General features: G+C 28.2%; 1 protein-coding gene across 1 annotated transcript in view; it reads left to right on the top strand.

Annotated features, from left to right (window-relative positions):
- Nucleotides 1-19,142, top strand: part of LOC123261150 (leucine-rich repeat neuronal protein 3-like) — a 28,361-nt gene extending 9,219 nt beyond the window's left edge. The window contains exons 3-6 of the mRNA XM_044722663.1: nt 15,683-15,948; nt 16,359-16,653; nt 18,483-18,644; nt 18,722-19,142. Of these exons, the coding sequence (XP_044578598.1) occupies nt 15,683-15,948; nt 16,359-16,653; nt 18,483-18,644; nt 18,722-19,045 (1,047 nt within the window). The 3' untranslated portion in view covers nt 19,046-19,142. The remainder of the gene's footprint in view (nt 1-15,682; nt 15,949-16,358; nt 16,654-18,482; nt 18,645-18,721) is intronic.

The raw sequence follows: 19,142 nt of genomic DNA, 5'->3' as shown, positions 1-19,142 counted from the left end.
TTAATAAATAATTTTTTTTTTTTTTAATTACCGTAAATACTATAGTACAAACGTAAGCTTTTTCGAAAATTATATTTTCCATAACGTGAAAATTATTTTTATTTTAACGGAATATTGAAAAGATATCCATTTATTTAAATTACTATTTTTATTAATTTTGCAATTGATAAATTTCTAATTACATAGAAATTTATTTATTTAATTAGATTTTTTTAATTTATACCAAATAATAATATTTCCAGTAAAAGAAATTTTCAAAAATAGAGATTTATTTTTCTTTAGTTGGCCAAACTTATAGATTTACTAAAAAGCCATTTTCTTTATTTACGTGTTTCTATTTATAGTTTTTTATTATTTTACGAAAGTTCTTTTATAATTTTTTCCTTTAACATTAAAGTACATTTTTATAAATTTCCAAATTAATTTTGAGAGATTTCCAAAAATTCATTTTTCCATTCCTACAAAGGCAGCACTGACTGGGAAGAATTAATGTCTCGCATAGTATATTCGCAATACCAAGTATTGTAATATCACTGAAATTTATAAGTGTGAGACTCATACTTTTTTTTCAGTGCATGATGCTTCTACTTTTGCTTCTACCCGGGAAAAAATAAATTTGCCTAATCATACATATTTGTATATGATTATATATTGAATATATAGAATTATATATGATTATATCTAAATTTTTATATAAAATATATATAATCATATATAGACTAAAATATTGTATGTATATTTTATATGTCTATATATGATCAGATCTGAGTTATCTAGGTCTATCTATGATTATATATAATCTATATATAATTAGATCTGATTAGACCTAAATTACCTAGGGCTATATATGATTATATATAAATCTATATATAATTAGATCTGAGTAGACCTGAGTTATCTAGGGCTATATATGATTATACACTGCAAAAAATTTGCGGAGTGAACGCGGAGTGAATGAAGACTGAATGATTTTTAATTGATTCACTCCCAGCGGGAATGATATTTACTCCGAGAAGGAGTTAATTTTTATTAATGATAAAATTCACTCGGCATTCACTCCCAAAATAAATGAATTTAGAAATAAATTTTTGTAAAGAAAATATTTTTATAAACCCTTTTTATATTTAATTATTAAAAATTCAATTTATTATTTTTAATAATATTTCATTTTAAATATTATTATAATGTTTTTATTTATTTTTTTTTATAAATTAATTATAATTAAAAATTGTCAAAAAAAATATGTATATATATATATAATTATTTATTTATTTATTTATTTATTTATTTATTTCCTAAAAGATAGATAAATATACATACATACATAGATATTGTACATTTAAATCCTATAGAGGAAAACATAATGTTTCCTGTTCATAGGTTTAGGAGGAGTGAATAAGCATATATGATTTACATTAAATACCATCATATATGCCTATTTAACAACATATGGTTAGTATTTACTTAAGTATAAACTATGAAGCGAAAAATTATGAAAAGCACCATAAATTTTTTAAAATAATTACTTAAAAGGCGAATAAGAATATTTATAAAGTTAATAGTTGCTCTTGACTAGACAGTAACCACTTTCTTAAATAGTATTTAATTGTTTTAGTTAACGTTAGAGCATTCTTTATTTCATTTGGTAGCAGGTTAAAGTATTTAATTGCAGTATACAAAGGACTATTTTGGTACTTAGTCTTAGTTATTTTGTGTCCCTGTATTATTTTGTGTCTAGATCTGCCTTCATAGTTATTATATTTATATGTACAAATATTAAAGTATTTAGTCAGACTACTTAGAACGAATTGTTGTTTTATGTTCAATATATAGTTGTACTCTATTCTTATTTTTTTTGATATTCTTTCTTGTATAGTAAAAAGTGGCTTAATAGAATTCTTGTACGCGCCACCCCAAGCTAATAATACCGTGGTTAATGGTACTTTCAAATAGAGAATGGTACAGCATTTTTAGTACTTTACGTTCCATAAAAAGACTTAGTTTATACACAAGAAATTGGAAATATTTGACTTTTTTAACGATCTCCAGTATATGTATATCCCACTTTAAACAACTATCAATATAAATACCTAAATATTTACAGTTATTAACTCTCCTTATTATTTCATTGTTTATGCTAATTACAGTTTTTGGTATAAAACCACTATAACAGGAGAAGGTTAGATAGACAGTTTTTCTCACATTTAGTGTCAATTGGTTAATCCTTAACCAGTTGTAGACAAATTTTAAAACTTTGTTCATGTCCTTTTGCACTTCGTCCCAATTGTCACCTGAATACCGGATAGCAGTGTCATCAGCATATGATGTCAAGTATTTTTTATCTACCGCACTAAAAATATCATTTATGTATAACAAAAATAATAGGGGACCAAGTATTGTTCCTTGTGGGACACCGATTTTTACACTCTCGAATTTACTGTGAACTCCCTTGTATATTACTGTCTGAACTCTATCATTTAAATAATCTTTAATCAAGTTATAAGCAACACCTCTTATACCATATCTCTCGAGCTTATTCAATAATATGACATGATTTACAGTGTCGAATGCCTTGGCTAAATCAAGAAAAGTTACAATTGTTCGATTATCAGAATTTAAGTTGTCATATATGTACTGAACAAGATCAGCATGAGCGTCACTAGTGCTCTTATTTTTTAAAAAACCAAATTGTCTCTCAGAAATTATATTACATTCTGTTATGAAATTAGTTAAACGAATATGTATAAGTTTCTCTAATACTTTTGCTAAATTCGATATCAAAGATATCGGACGGTAGTTGCTAGACTCACAATAATCACCGTTTTTGTAAATGGGTACAATAACTGCTAATTTTAGGGCCCTGGGCCAGATACCTTCAGCTAAACATATATTGAAAATATGCACTAAAGGTTTGCTAATACAGTGTGCTAATATTTTTAATATCTTACTATTAATTTTATCTAGACCACCCGCTTTATCTTTTAGATTTTTAATTGTTTTAAATATTTCATTTGTATCTGTTGGTTTAATAAATATTGACTTGCAATTGTTATCTACTAGATTAGATGCCCTGCCTTCACTTATTTTATCAACATTGATTTTTTTAGTTAATTTTAATCCTATGTTGCTGAAAAAATCAACAAACACATCAGCCACATCTTTGGTATCTGTCACTTCTTTATCTTTATATATTAATTTTTTTATATCATTATCTGTTTTGCTTTTTCTTCCTAATTTATTATTTATGAATTGCCAAAGTTTTCTACTGTCGTTGCTGTTTTTGTTGACTTGTTCCGCATTATAGTTTCTTTTAGCTTGCGTAATTACATTATTTAAAATTTTACAATAGGTTTTATACTCATCTTTAAGTTTTGTGTTACTTTTATCGAGCTTCCACAGGTTATATAGAATTTCCTTAGTGTTACAGGATTTAACAATACCTTCAGTTATCCAACTTTTTCTAGGTAAACTAAGTTTGTCTCTATTTCTAGAATTATTTGATCTTGTTTTTATTGTTGCTTCTTTTGTTAAAGTTTTGATTTCGTTAATTAACACATCTACTGCTATATTTAGGTCTTGTATATCAAATATGTAACTGAAATCAGTTTTATCGCATAGTACTTTTAATTTGTTGTAGTTAATAACAGCTTTAGGAGCTCTAGAGATGCTTTGCTTTTGCCAGTTGATTGTTAGAAAAATTGGGTAATGATCTGTAAAAACATTAGTACATGTAAAAGAATTTGAAACAGCTGTTTTAGATTTAATAAACATATTATCAATACAAGTGCCCTCTATACTGTTTGGTCTAGTGATGTCACTGAAACAGTTGACATAATTTGAACTTAGCATAGTTTCGAGAAATTGTTCAGATATAAAGTCTGTTTTGAGTAGATTGATGTTAAAGTCGCCGACAATACAATGATGCTTGACATTTTTATTCAGAATTAAATATTCTTTCATTTGAGCATTAAAATTTTCAACATTAATATCATGGCACCTATAAATACCTGTGATTTTAAAAGACATGCTATTTTTAACTCTTAACATAATTGATAATATTTTACATGGGCCTATATCTTCAGTTGTTGTTGCATGGGATAGTATAGATTTGACGTAAATCACCACTCCATCCGCCTTGTTGACATTCTCATGGTTGTAGTGTATAGTGTTATGTAGTCATCGAGTTGGTAATACCTATAGTAATCAAGATTCCACGTTTCGGTACAAACAATAACATCCGGTTTTATGTCAAGACTGTTTACTAATAATTCTAAGTTTTGGTAGTTAGCATTCAAACTTCTCACATTAACATGTAAGATTAGTACGTTACTGGATACAAAGACCTGATTTAACTTGTTTAAACAGTCGTACTGTTTTTCAATACTTGTTACGTTTTCATCGTAGTTATCCATTGTTATAGTTAGTTACTAATTTTTGTCGATAACGTAGTTTCTTTTCCTTGGCCAGGTATCCGTCCTAGAAATTTAGGAATTCTAGGTATTGTAGGATAATCTGTCATATTTAATAGCTTTTGCAATTTGAATTTGATGTACTCGCATTTAGCGGTATCGTTTGGATGGTGATTTGTACACTTATCTTGATTATATTTCCTATTATAAAATGCATAATTAACATATTTTATGGTATCAGCTTTACAGTTGGTAGTTTCATGGTCACCAGAACACTTCAAACATTTTGCCTCGTTTTTACAGTTTTTACCGCTGTGGTTTAAGCGACCACATTTAAAACATAGATTTAAATTGATGTCATCAGCCACTTTGCAACATTGATATCCTGTATAAAGTTTGTACTCATTCTTTACAATAGCACTGTATATTTCAGGCGCAGCCTCAAGTATAACAGTGCGTTGTTTTGATGCATTTTTAAATTCATTAACTAATGTAAAGTTTCCGTTGAGCATCGCTGGGTTTCTGTTCTTAATATCTTCGGTGAGGTCATCGAGGTTCATATCATTTTGGACATCAAGTATTTTCATTCTCGGTGCCTTTAGAGTTTGCACCTCAACTTGGTATTTGTGTTTCAGTTTATTACTTAGTATTGCCATTGTTCTACCTACATCCTCTTTATTTTTACACTTGATTGTAACATCACCAGTTTTGTTGGTCAGTAGCTTCTTGATTGGCACAGCGATGTCTCCCAGCAATTGGCTTTTAACTTGGTTGACGGTGTCTTGATTGTTTTTATCTTTAGCTTTGACTACAATATTGGGTATGACTTTCCTTGTATTGGTTACGTCACACTTAGTTATATCTGCATAACTAACCGCATTACTATTGTTATTGTTACTTTTATCTTTCACTATTTCTCGCAGTAAATCATTTTTTTCTTTCAGTTCTGAATTTAATTCTTTGAGCAAGTCATTTTCAACTTTGAGCATGGCCAACTCATCTTCGATGATTGTATCATCCATCAGCATACTTTCTCTGGTCTTGTTTAAGGAAATATTATGACGTAATTCCTCTCTTACATTATCTTTTTCAAACATTTTAGTGTGCGCAATAATTTTGCGCGCATTTTCACAGAGCTCGATATTGTCAAACTTATTTTTTGAGGTTATGTCCACATTATGTTTCGCACATATAACTAGCATATCACTAATAAACTTGCCCGAACCGTCTTTATCACATCGATTGAAATCATTTGTGTGAAAAACACTTTCACAGATTATACAGATCACAATTTTAGGGACTTGTATATTTGAATGGCACTTAAAAGTTTTCGCACTACTCTCAGCGATGTCTATATCGCCCGCCATATATATATATATATACTAGCGGACCCGGCAGACGTTGTCATGTACACACGTCTTAAATTTAGAAATTTTAGGAATGAGCTTGTATAGTTAAAAACATCATTAGTTAACAATATGTAATGGGCATTCTTCAATAATTAACATTTTCGTAAATATAAGCCCATGCTGATTTTATACTCATCAAGAGCTTTCATTTGAGTACCCACATAATTTTTGATATATTTTATATATTTATATATTTCACAAATACCATATATATAAAATATATAAAAAATGTTATGTGGGTACCCAAATGAAAGAACTCGATGAGTGTAACATCGGGATGAGCTTATATCTTTCAAAACTTCAATAATTAAAAAATGACATTTTATCTTGTCAACTAATTATATTTTTAAAGACATAAGCTCATCCCGATGTTATACTCATCAAGACCTTTCATTTGAGTACCCACATGAATTTTTTCATATATCTTATATATATGATATTTATAAAATATATGAAAAATGCATGTGGGTCGTCAATGTCAACAACAGTTTATAAATAAAAAATCTATTAAACAAACATTTTCTCGTGGACTGAATTGTGAATCTAAACCATTCTGGAATCCACCGGAAGACACAAAAAATTTCATTAAAATCGGTCCAGCCGTTTAGGAGGAGTTCAGTGACAAACACACGCACAGAACAGAAGAAATATATATATATATATATATATATATATATATATATATATATATATATATATATATATAAAGATTTACTATTTTTTCCGAAGATCGGTGCCCGAGTCGAAATTTTGATCGTATTTTGAACCTCCTAAGGTACGATCAACTTCGGATCATGGAGTTCAAAGTACGATAAATTTCCATGTTAAATTTGATCGTATTTTGAACTCCACAGTGGTACAAATTTCCGTTTTTACCACTCTGGAGTCCAAAGTACGATCAGACAGAAATAAAAATTCGGTCCGATTTTGAACGCCTTGATCGTATTTTATAATGATAATAATAATAATAATACCAGGACTGGGCCATAGTTAATTTTTAAGTCTGGCTCATGCCATTTGATTAAAAATTTATAAAAAAAAGAATTTTTCAATGCCATTTTTTTAGTTTGATTTTGATGTAGAGGTAACGCAATGTTATACCATTTGACTCTTAATTTAGACCTAACTATTGCTAATTATAGAAATAAAGTGAAAATCGCATTTCGTTCTAACCGAGATTCGAACCCAAGCCGCGCGATTGCCAGACCGATAACTAACCCCTACGCCGTACGACCGATGAGGTGATGCACATCTCATCATTCTCATAAACTAAATCTGTAAAGTGACGGTTTATCATTTATATAATTTATGTTACTTGATATTGTGTTTAGATGAAAATTAACCATTTTTTACAAATGTTTATTAGTTAAAAAAATGCAAGAACTAAGTTCTTATCTTATATTACCTTAGACTTTGTACATTGTTCTGTATATTTTTAATAACTTATTTTAGATTTTAATGTTTAAAATTAGAGTATTAAAAATTCAACTGTAACTTATTACATTTTAATTGTTTTAAGACCAAATCAATTTTAACGATATGCAATTGTTTTGGTTAAATAATAAATTAAATATACACTCATTAATCCATTTACCTGACAGTGAAAAATTTAGGACTTTTGTGGGTTCATACGTGCTATGAATTCGAAGATCTGAATAATCAAATATTAACACTGTTGCATGGTACCTGACATATTGATAGGCAGCTAGCAAGATCTCAAAGCCAATTCATAATAATGACAAAATTTATTCAACTATCAGCAAATGAAAATGTACGTAATTTTGTCAGGACAAAAAGTACACACAAAAATTTTGAATCAAACTTCTGATAATTGTTACAGTGTTGCCAATTACAAGTATCTTGAAAATTTTGATATTCCATTAATAATTATTAATTATAATTATGCTTGAAATTCAATGAAGTGAGTTATTAATTGATAGTATTACTATAAGACTATACTTGAGGCTTATGAAAAAGAATAAGCTATATGTCTCTGAAATGTATAAAGATAACTTGCAAACACAATCTTCAGTGTTGCAATATCTAAAAAATAACCATCTCCAATTTGGACTGATTTATTGTTTTATGCAATGATCATGCTGTATTTATTTACAAAACATTCGTAATTGTAAAATTAATCATCACTTTACTATTATTCGTGGAGTAGTTGCAAATAACGTATTTGTTGCTAATGGTGATAATTTTTAAATGATAGAAGATCATTCTTATGTAAGTGCGATAAAATTGAAAACATTGAAGGTGTCGCGGTAGAATCATTAGCAGCACCTTGCTTCTATATAATAAGTAATATAGTTTAATAAGTAATTAAATTTAATTTAATAAGTAATAAGTTTAAAATAAACTAAAAACATGCTTTTTATAGAAAACCAAACTAAAAAAGAGAAAATGAATTTGGATAAATGTAAATTAACAATAGTGTAAATAAGAAAAATATGTACTTTATTGTAAAAAAAAGCGTAGGGTGCATGGTGTCAATAGTTATAAATGTTTTATTGACAGATATAAGTAGAAGGATTATTATTTCGACACTGATAGAAGGATTTATTTGTATTAAAAAATATTTGTTAATAGTTAACAAATCATTTATTAGAGACCATTTTTAGTATTAAACAAATATTTCTTAGTATTTAAAATCATTCGTTTGTAATTAATAAATCTGATATTCATTTATTAAATGTTAATGCATCTTTTTAAATACTAAAAAATATTTGTTAAGGACTAAAAAGTGGTCTCTAATAAATGATTTGTTAAATATTAACAAATATTTTTAACTATAAACAAATCCTTCTATCAGTGGACAATAGCTTAAAAAGCACCCCACGCTTTTTTTAAAATAAAATACATTATTTTCTTATTTACACTATTATTAATTTATATTTATTAAAATTTTTTACATTATTCTTAATTCAAATTTATTTTCTATTTTTTAGTTTGGTTTTCTATAAAAAGCGTTTTTTTTTTAGTTTTTTAAACTATTATTTAGTTTCTACTTTTTAGTTTGGTTTATTTATTTTAAACTACTATTAATTCCGTGATTACTATTAGTAACTATAATTATGACTATTGCCTTGACTATTGTGCCGAGCCGAGTGCTCGAATCAAAATGGTACGCATACGCAAGACCACGCGCTTGCCCTATCTCTCTTGCTCTCACGCGAAGGATGCGTGAAAAAATCATTCAATCTTGACGATCTTAATTAGGATAATGGAATAATCTCATCAAATTAATGTATTGTCATCGGTCCTCGATAAGTCTACGAAGTTTAAATGAAATCTGACCGTTTGAAGTGGGTCAAAATCAAGTTCACAGGAGTCGGTTACAAACAAACATACAAATGAAGCTTATAAAAAGCGTGTAAAAATTCAGACACAAATTTATGAAGCAGTACCGATAAATAACACGGAACGAGAATAATAGAAGTATCCATGAAGTTTTATCACGATTTTTGCCAAAAATCTAATTACATTTTATGTATTAAATATTACATCAGAAATATATTTAAGACTTATTTTTTTTTAATTAAAAATATGTATGAATTTATTATAATTACATCTTTATTTGAAGAATATATATTGTGAAAAAATTGTTTATAAGGAATAAATAATTATTTTTAATAGTATTTTCTAGTACACTGATAGAAGGATTTGTTTATAGTTAAAAATATTTGTTAATATTTAACAAATCATTTATTAGAGACCACTTTTTAGTCCTTAACAAATATTTTTTAGTATTTAAAAAGATTTATTAATATTTAATAAATGAATATCAGATTTATTAAATACAAACGAATGATTTTAAATACTAAGAAATATTTGTTTAATACTAAAAAATGGTCTCTAATAAATGATTTGTTAACTATTAACAAATATTTTTTAATACAAATAAATCCTTCTATCAGTGTAGGTTTTTTACATTTTTTAAAACTGATGTATTTTATAATGTAAATATATTTTTGATGTATGTGTTTAAAATTTCTTAATTTCAACACATATTATAATATTATCTTTATATATTCATAGGATTTTGAAAAAAAAAAAAAATAAATTGAACTATTTCTCGAAAAATTTAATTTAACACAAATTATATTGCGCTTGAGGAATTATAAAAACATAATAAATGTATAAATAAATAGAATAAATCCATGAAAGTTACAGGTTAATATGGACAAAAATTATTTTTGTGATTAGTTTAATTTGTTCAATAATTATTTATAATTAATAAAATTTTATTTATTACTTTTATCGGACTTGAAGGTTTAAAGTCGGATCTCTCGATGAACGGTCGGACCGAGGAGTTCAAAATCCGATTTCTCGGTAAACAGTACGTCCAAGACGTTCAAAATCGGAACTAGTCGGACCATGGAGCTCAAAGTAAGATCAATTTCGGATCAGGAAGTTCAATATACGAACTAGTCGGACCATGGAGCTCAAAGTACGATCAATTTCGGATCAGGAGGTTCAATATCCGATCGAAATTTCGACTCGGGCATGTTTCTACTAATTAAAGAGTTCTATATTTCAAAGCCATTATCCCCGATCCAAATGGATGTGTTTGTATTATTAGTGTTGTTAAAAAATACAGCAAAACCGGAGGTTTTTGATTTACTCGATTTTAGTATAAAAAGACTAGAGTTTTTTAGTTTGTCACAGTACAATTTGTCTTCGATAATTTGAAGACAAATAGAAGCAGAAGTATCATGGCTAGTACAACGATTCTTGCTATTTTAATGGCACTTGCTCATCAGGCGGTAAGTTTAATTTTACTTATTGAGACACTCTTCCATAGATTACAAAGTTTCCAATAGATTAAAAAATGTAAGAGGTAAAAAAAAAGTAATTTAAATTTCTTTTGGACCGATTTACAAAAACGCGGCTGCGTACGGATATGGCGGAGCAGTGGGATATGGAAGCAGTCAAGGAAGTTCTCAGTCACATCATGATACTCATTCCATTGATTCGGATCGCCATTCTGGAAGTGATGATTTTATTCGACGACCAACTCACTCTTCAAGAAACGACGATTCGGTTTGGCAAAGCAATGATCACGATGAAAGCTCATGTCAGCATGAACATGGTCATCAATCAGGAAACCGGGAATCTGGTCGTCAATCAGGAAACTGGGAATTCGGACGTCAATGAGAAAACTGGGAATCTGGTCGTCATTCCTTAGAAGATATTGAACGTGGGTACCAATCAGGATATGGACATGGTCATCAATCAGAAAAGAGTAGCTATGGCCATTACTGAGCTTATTTATAAAGCTACTCCAAGTAAACTAATAAGTGTTTACAACTCAGCAAATATTTGAAAATCTGTATTCTGAAACATAGCTATGACTATAATAAATTGAGCAATTAAATAATTATTTGACTAATTAATTTATTAAATCTAATTCATAATCAATTTTTGAAGTGAAACTTCTTTAGAATCGTTGTGATTTCAAACTCGATGGAACGAGAAAATAAGTCCATAGAGACACAAACACATAAATGTATAGGATTCAGCCGGCGAGAGAATGAGATAGAACAAATTAGACGTTCTCGGTCTTCTCTTTGTTTGGCTCTTCGTAGCATCCCCACTATCGTCTACTAAACATTGTCCATATGTATGCTCCTGTGTAGTGGAATAGTCAGTATATCTATATCTATATCTTGGTCCGAGCGTTCTACGTGTTATGTTAGTATGTGTTTAATGCATGTGTTTGCGTGTGTGTTAATTGTTGATGAATTTTTATTTGTGTCAATATTTTCATCTCCTTAATTTTACAATTATGCCAAAAACTACCAGATCAAAAACAGTAATTGACGCTTTTTTCCAAAGATGGTTATTATTTACAAGTGGGATCAACCCAAGCTAAGATATGTTAATTTTTTGGAGTTTACTCCTTAAGAATCGATTTTCATATAAGGGGCCCGGTATGAGAAAAATATGGAGAGTAAAACCTATTCATCAAATGGGATAGTAACGTTTTTGGTGCGCATCATTTCTTGCGCACCTTTCACTTTTCAATTGTGTGTGTGTTTTCAGGCGTGAGTATTAAGACGTACATAGAGTATGTAGTCTAGTCAACAAGTGCCTTTTTTGTCAACTTTTTTCAGCAGTCTCCGAAAATTATGATTAAGGTGTCATTCGATTCGAAATGGGATCTAAATGATTTTTGAAAAAAAATGAAGTTCCGCTTGAAAAAATTGCAAAGGTTATTAAGAATTAACTGAAAAAATAGGAGTTTAGTTTTTTAGAAATATCTTAAAAACTAATAAAGATTTAAAAAAAATTTTTTTAAATTCAAAAAAAGGAGAAAATTTCCTAGAAAAAAGTCTGGACTCCCGGAACTGTAGGACCAATATTAATCATTTTCCCAGAGGGATGAAAATACGGTCGAAAATTGGTGCTCTGGCTTGCGTAAGCCATGCTACTTAGTAATGCCTACTTTGAACACTTGATTAATAAAAATTATTTTAACATATTAAATATAAAATTTAAGAAATGAAAAAAATCAGGGGCTTACTGGATAGATAAATGAACAATAATCCGTCTGAAAAAATTTTTATCACAATTTTTCAATTAGTTATGCAATTGTTAATTGATAATTTTTTTTTCTGCTTGAACATGTACATTGCAAGTGTGATAATTGTTCAACTATAACTATTTGAGATTTTTTCCTCTCTTGGAGCAATTCTTGGAAGGCTTCAGAATAGATCCCCGTTTGAAAAATTAAAAAATTTTTATTTTCCAATTTTTTATTAATAATTTTCGTTGTTGCAAAATTCAAAACTTAAATTAATCATCAAAAAAATTTATTTTTTCAAAATATTATTAATGATCCGTTTTTATGTTGTCAGAAGCTGCACGGAAATAAATTTTTAAAATTTTTTACCTTTTATTGTTTAAAAAATTGTTATAAATAAATGCGTTGTTTATAAGATGATTGAAAATTTTTTTATGAAATTTCAATCTTTGATACAAATAATGATTTTTAAGGGGGTCTTCTAGTCTAGAGATCCGAATTTCGAGCGTTTTTTAGCAGTCGATAAAAAAAAAGCATTTGATATTTTTACCGTCCATTTTCTTACCATTTGTTTATTTATATTCAGAGAGTACACAAAATTAATTTCAAAAAAAAAAGGCCGTGTCCTCGTAGCCATGATTTCTACCCTTGCGGTCATCTGAAAAATAAAACAATGATGAATTCTTGATTAGTACGAATGTCGCTCTCGCATGAACCAACAAAAAATGAAAATTTGAAATTTTTTTTCCTAAAATGGCGGCTACTAAAAAAAAAAGGTTAATTTTTTCAATAATTTTTTAACTTTGTCGAATTTTTAAAAATTTTTTGAAATTTCAAATTTTCATTTTTTGTTGGTTCATGCGAGAGCGACATTCGTACTAATCAAGAATCCATCATTATTTTATTTTTCAGATGACCTCAAGGGTAGAAATCATGGCTACGAGGACACGGTCTTTTTTTTCCCCCCTCTACTTCAAGGACGCATAACTGAATAAAAAAATATTTTTTTTTTTTTTTCAATTAATTTTGTGTACTCTCTGAATATAAATAAACAACTGATAAAAAAATGGACCCTAAAAATATCAAATGCTTTTTTTTTATCGACTGCCAAAAAACGCTCGAAATTCGGGCCTCTAGACTAGAAGACGCCCTTAAAAGAAAAATTGTTCCTTAAACAAATTTTTGGAGTTTATTGGAGTTTACACATAATTTTTTTATTTATATCTATCGATATTAATTTGTGATTTAAAAATATTAACAAGTTAATAGAGTTAGCTATTTTGACGAATTAATTGCATAATTAATTAAAATAAATGAATCATGTATGCTTCGAGTAATATAATAGTTAATTCCATTCACCATCATTTACTAATCTATAACTATATTCGATATAATCGTTCGTAAGGAGTAAACTCCAGTCGTGCGTCGGAGCTGACACACACGATTTTTTTTTTCATCAAATTGAACAATTTTTTTTTTTCAAATTGTTCGTTTTTTCATGTACTTTTTAAAAAAAGTAAATCTAAAACATCAAAAAAATATAAAATATAAATTTTATCCAAAAAAAATGAAAGCCAAAATTTTTTCCTTTTGAAGCCAAAAAAACTATCGAAATCATTATTTTTTTCTTTCACGACATTTTTATCTCAAATGCGCCGTAAAAACAAGCAGAGTAAAAAAAATTTTAATTTTTCACTTAGTTATGGCCCAAAATGGGGTTGACCTTACATGGAAAAAAGAAAACTCGAAAAATTGCATTATAAATAGTAATAAGTTTCCTGCTGTATTAAAAAATAGAAAAATTACAGTTCGAAATAACATTTTTCTGAATTTAAACTTTAAATTTTAATTTTCAGAGCTTTCAATGTAAATATTACATTCTAAAATGTAATTCTTATACAATCTGTAATAATTACAATCTGAAACTGTAATTTTTCCAGTTTTCACCAAGGAGCGCCACGTTACATTATATATTGTAATTTTTCGAGTTTTCTTTTTTCCGTGTAAGGTAAAAGACCCAGTTATTGACACTGGCCTAGTTGATTGACACTTACAATTTTGTTCTAATTAAAAAAATAAAATCTTCTCAAAAAACCAACTATCTTAAAATTTATAATTCAAAAATTATATTTATTAATTTATTAGAGTCGATTTGTTTTATTTAATTTAAATAAAATTGCAAGTGTCAATAACTAGGCCAGTGTCAATAACCGGGTCTTTTAACTTACTTGTAAATTATTACCCCAAAAATATATAAATCAAATTGAAACTAGAGCATTTGTTTCCTATTTCAGTTACTATAAACCTCTCGTGTCATTTGTTCAATGTGAAAATATAGAGACTTAATTTAATGTAATATATGTAATATAATTGTTTACATTGGGCTCGTTCAAGTTTACTAAGCTTTTGGGAGATCTTAGCAGATCATATACCAAAAACTAAAAGTGTCTACATTTTCTCTAAAGAATATCTATTAGAAAATAATGCAAGGTATAATAATCTAAGCTCAGTCCAGCGAAGAACGTAGTAAACTTAGACAAACCCATTAAAATATTAAATAATTCTTAAACTCGGTGAAAAATAATTAACCTTACATTTATCCTAATACTTTTTATACTCTATATATCTATATCAATTTCTCGAAGCCTACCCTTGATTGAAAATACTCATTGAAAATTATCGAAAATGATGAGATTTTAATTGTTTTCAATAATCCTAATTTTTTTTTATGTATTTATAAATATACAGTTTACATGAAGCGACTGTTCATTTTTTCAATACTTTTCAATAAGTATTTTTATTCAGGGACTTTTCAGAAGTTTCACTTCTACCGTGTGTGACTTGCACACACACATTTTTTTTTTAATCTTTATACTTATATTTGGCGATATTTTAAAGTTAGTTAATTTTGAACAAGTTTAAATGATTTAATGCATTCTTATGGTATGATTCTTTGAGCACTATTTCTTGAAAACAGATTATGTTACCTATCCTTATCTACTATTCGGGCGGTTATAAGCAATATTGAACCATTTTTTCTCGAAAAGTCCATAGTTTGCTTCTGATTACTCTCATTTTTTTTAGTTTTTCGATACTTCTGATACCTTCGAACCTTAGTACTACATGAAGAAAATTAAATGTCTTTAATTATTATCGTTCTCCTTTAATAATTAATATCTTGTAATGTTATTGATTAAAATTTTATGGTAATAGTTACCACCACAATCCTATCGCGATGGCAATATTACAATCTCGTGCATTTAAAAATTCTAATCTTAAGATTAATCATAACTAAGTAATCAGTTTACAATATAAAATTATTTTGTTTTTTTTAGGGTGAGCGAAAATATGCTCCTAATGAATGGGAAGCATTACCACAATTACAGGTATTGAATCTTGGAGATAACAATCTTCACACACTACATCAGGATTTATTTGAACACATACCGAATGTCGAAGTATTGATTCTCAACGGTAATCCGTTAGAAGTTATCGATGATTCTATTATGAAAGCCCTTAACAATCTTTATCATTTGCAAGAATTACATTTGGTAGATTGCAATCTTGAAACACTTCCGGAATATGTGTTTCATTTTCACAAGTAATAAATATTAATCATAAATATTGTTTTTATTTCAATGATCTTGGAATTTTTGTTACATACTGCCCTGAAACAGCCTATTTACACTTGTTGCAATAATTATTATACTTTTTACAGTAGTTTATAAAAAGCGATAATTGAAATTACTTCTAGACTTCATAAAAATTATCTCGTAGAGGCATAATAATTTTTTTTAACAATAAGAATTCATACACGGCTTTGACACAAAACTGAATAAATTATACAAACCTAAGTTAATTACAATTGATTATAAATTTTTACAGGATTCAAGAAAAAAAAAGATATTTAGGGGATAGATAACAAAAAATTCCAAAATCATTCTAATAGGGATTACCTTCATACCATTCCTACACATATTATCATTTATGAGATTTCTTTTTTAATTTTAGAACATCATTGAAAAAACTTCACTTAAATGAAAATCGTTTCACAAAAATACCAACTGCGTTGAAATATGCCACAGTTCTGGAATTCTTAAATTTGGACGAGAATCCAATTCAAAATTTAGATGAAAACAATACTTTTCCAAATCTTCCGGAACTTAAAAGATTAAGCTTATGTTCATTGCCTTATTTAACTAACGTTGGACGCTATGTTTTCTCTGAGCTACCTGTTATGGAAGAACTCTACTTATGTGATTGTCCAAGACTTATAAATATTAACGAAGACTCTCTAGTTATGCATGTTAGTAAGTTATAACTATATAGTGAGCAAATAAATAATTGAAGTTAAAAATTTTGTAATATTACTATCATACAATCTTTTTACAAAATATAGGTTGACTAAAATTACAATTCAGTCTATACAAATACAAAATCATAATACACTTCTAGTAATTTTTTAAAGCACACGGAAAAAAATAAACTGTTACAGCAACAAAAAAATCCTGTTACTGCAACAGGATTTTCCTGCAGCTGCATCAGGAGGCAGCTATGTTGCAGCAACAGGATTACTACTGTTGTTGCGACTTAATAGTAAAATATAGTTGGGTCATTCCATGTCAACTTGACCAACAGTTGGAATTGACCCCTTTTAATTTGGATCAATTTTGGTCAGAAATTTTCTTTTATCATACAACGAACTTCTGCCAAAGGAAAAAAAATTAAACAATTTTTTTCAAAAGATATGCAAATTCGAAATTTCGCTATTTTTTCAATTTTATTTTTGAAATATCTCGTACACTATTATAGATACAGGAATGGCCTTTCATTTGTTTGAAAGGGGACACTTGGGGGCTATTGAAAAAAAAAAATTTGAAAAATGCCAAATTTGTCAAATTTTAAATTTTTGAAAATCTTCCAAAATGACGATCGACATTAAAATTTTGGCTCAATTTTTTTTGTATAGTACCTTGTACTGATCTTAAAAGACCCTGAAATTTTTAGAACTGTGTGTTTTTTTTTTAAATATGAATTTTTGAATTTCAAAAAACAATTTTTTCTTGTTTTTTGCAACTTTTAAATAAGGTAAAATTATGCAGATACATAGTATTATAATTTTGAGCACTAAAAATTAAATTCACGACGTGGAAATATTAATAATATTAATAAAATAATTTGAACTTTTTTTTATTTTTTGGACGTAATCTTGAAGTCAGGCTTAACGCATGATATAATTGTTATTTGTCGTTTTTTTACTTCATTTAAAGTTGTCGGCACCATTTATCGTCTTTTTAAGATGGAAATGATTTGAAATTTGACATTAAAAGAGGTCAACTCCAACTGTTGGTTAATTTGACATGGAATGACCCAACTATATTTTACTGTTAAGTCGCAACAACAGTAGTAATCTTGTTGCGGCAACATGGCTGCCTCCTGTTGCAGCTGCAGGAAAATCCTGTTGCTGCAACATGACTGCTTCCTGTTGCAGCAACAGTTTATTTTTTTCCATGCATGTTAAAAAAATCATTAAAATGGTTTGTCACTCTACAATTCATGTATAAACCATACACACGTTGCAATTTTACAATTTTGTCAATTATGCATGAAAAACGTTTAAAATATACATTGTTTGTAAATTAATTTACTACAAATGTACATATAATACATAAAAATAATGTGAATTTATGTACAGTTGTTCTTTCGGAAATTAGCTAATTGTTGTTCTATTTTGATATCTACATTTTTGATTTTTTTAGTACATTTTTATTTTGTTAAAAAGTAATAAATGTAATTTTACTAAACAATCACTGCTAAAAATATTCAAAAAATTACAATATTTTTACAATTCTGTCATTGCAAATTTAGATATAAGTGCACCAATGTGTCATTGTAGAATATTCAGACATTGTTTTCTCAGTTTTACACGATCGACTTTATAGTAAAACAACAAAAATAAGTCGTATTTTACCAATTCTGAGTTACGATTCAAGTCATAATTTACTCATAACGTATTGTAATCTTAGAATAAAATTATTAGTGGTTTACTATATAAGTATATATTAACTTGTAAAGTACACAAGAAAAATTATCTTAACACATTCAAAGAAAAATTAAATTCTGTATTATTTGTAGAATATTAATGGTGCAATTTGGCCCCCTTTGAAGATACTTGATTTGTCAAATAATGCTTTGAAATACTTATCTGCAAATTTATTGGGAGGAATGTGGCATAAACTAGAAAAGTTAATTCTACTTAACAACGACTGGAGTTGTGATTGTCAAAATCAATACTTGGTTAGTAACTGTACATATTACGATATTTTTCAATAAAAATAATTATTTATGATTGTTTAATAATTATTCTTCGACAGATTACTCAACTTCTTCCTATGCGAGGAAAGACTCTAATGCAAGATGATGTCGATAAACTTTTCTGCACTGCACCTCCGGAGCATGCAGGTAAAAATTTGACATCGTTGTCACACAGAATATTACGATGTCTTGATCGTTATGGGGCTCGACCTGAACGAGACGCTGCAATCCTTGTTGGAATATTAATTGGTCTACTTCTGGCTCTTCCTATAACGCTCACTCTATTTTTCCTTTGGCGGCGGGGATTCTTCTTCTTTGGAAGACAGAATCCGGCCAGTTTTTCCAGAGCTTTTTACAATCGAACTTCGACCAATGATAGCTAAAAGGACAATTTTTTCGAAAAATTCAAAGATTATAATTTTCAAGTGGCTAAAAAAATTGTGATGGAGAGAAATATAGCATAAATGAAGTAATGAAAAA

This window comes from Cotesia glomerata, linkage group LG3, assembly GCF_020080835.1.
Source record: "Cotesia glomerata isolate CgM1 linkage group LG3, MPM_Cglom_v2.3, whole genome shotgun sequence".
In the NCBI taxonomy this organism is placed as follows: Eukaryota; Metazoa; Arthropoda; class Insecta; order Hymenoptera; family Braconidae; genus Cotesia; species Cotesia glomerata.
The sequence above is the reverse complement of the archived record's forward strand: the minus strand, read 5'-3'. Positions and strand labels throughout refer to the sequence as shown.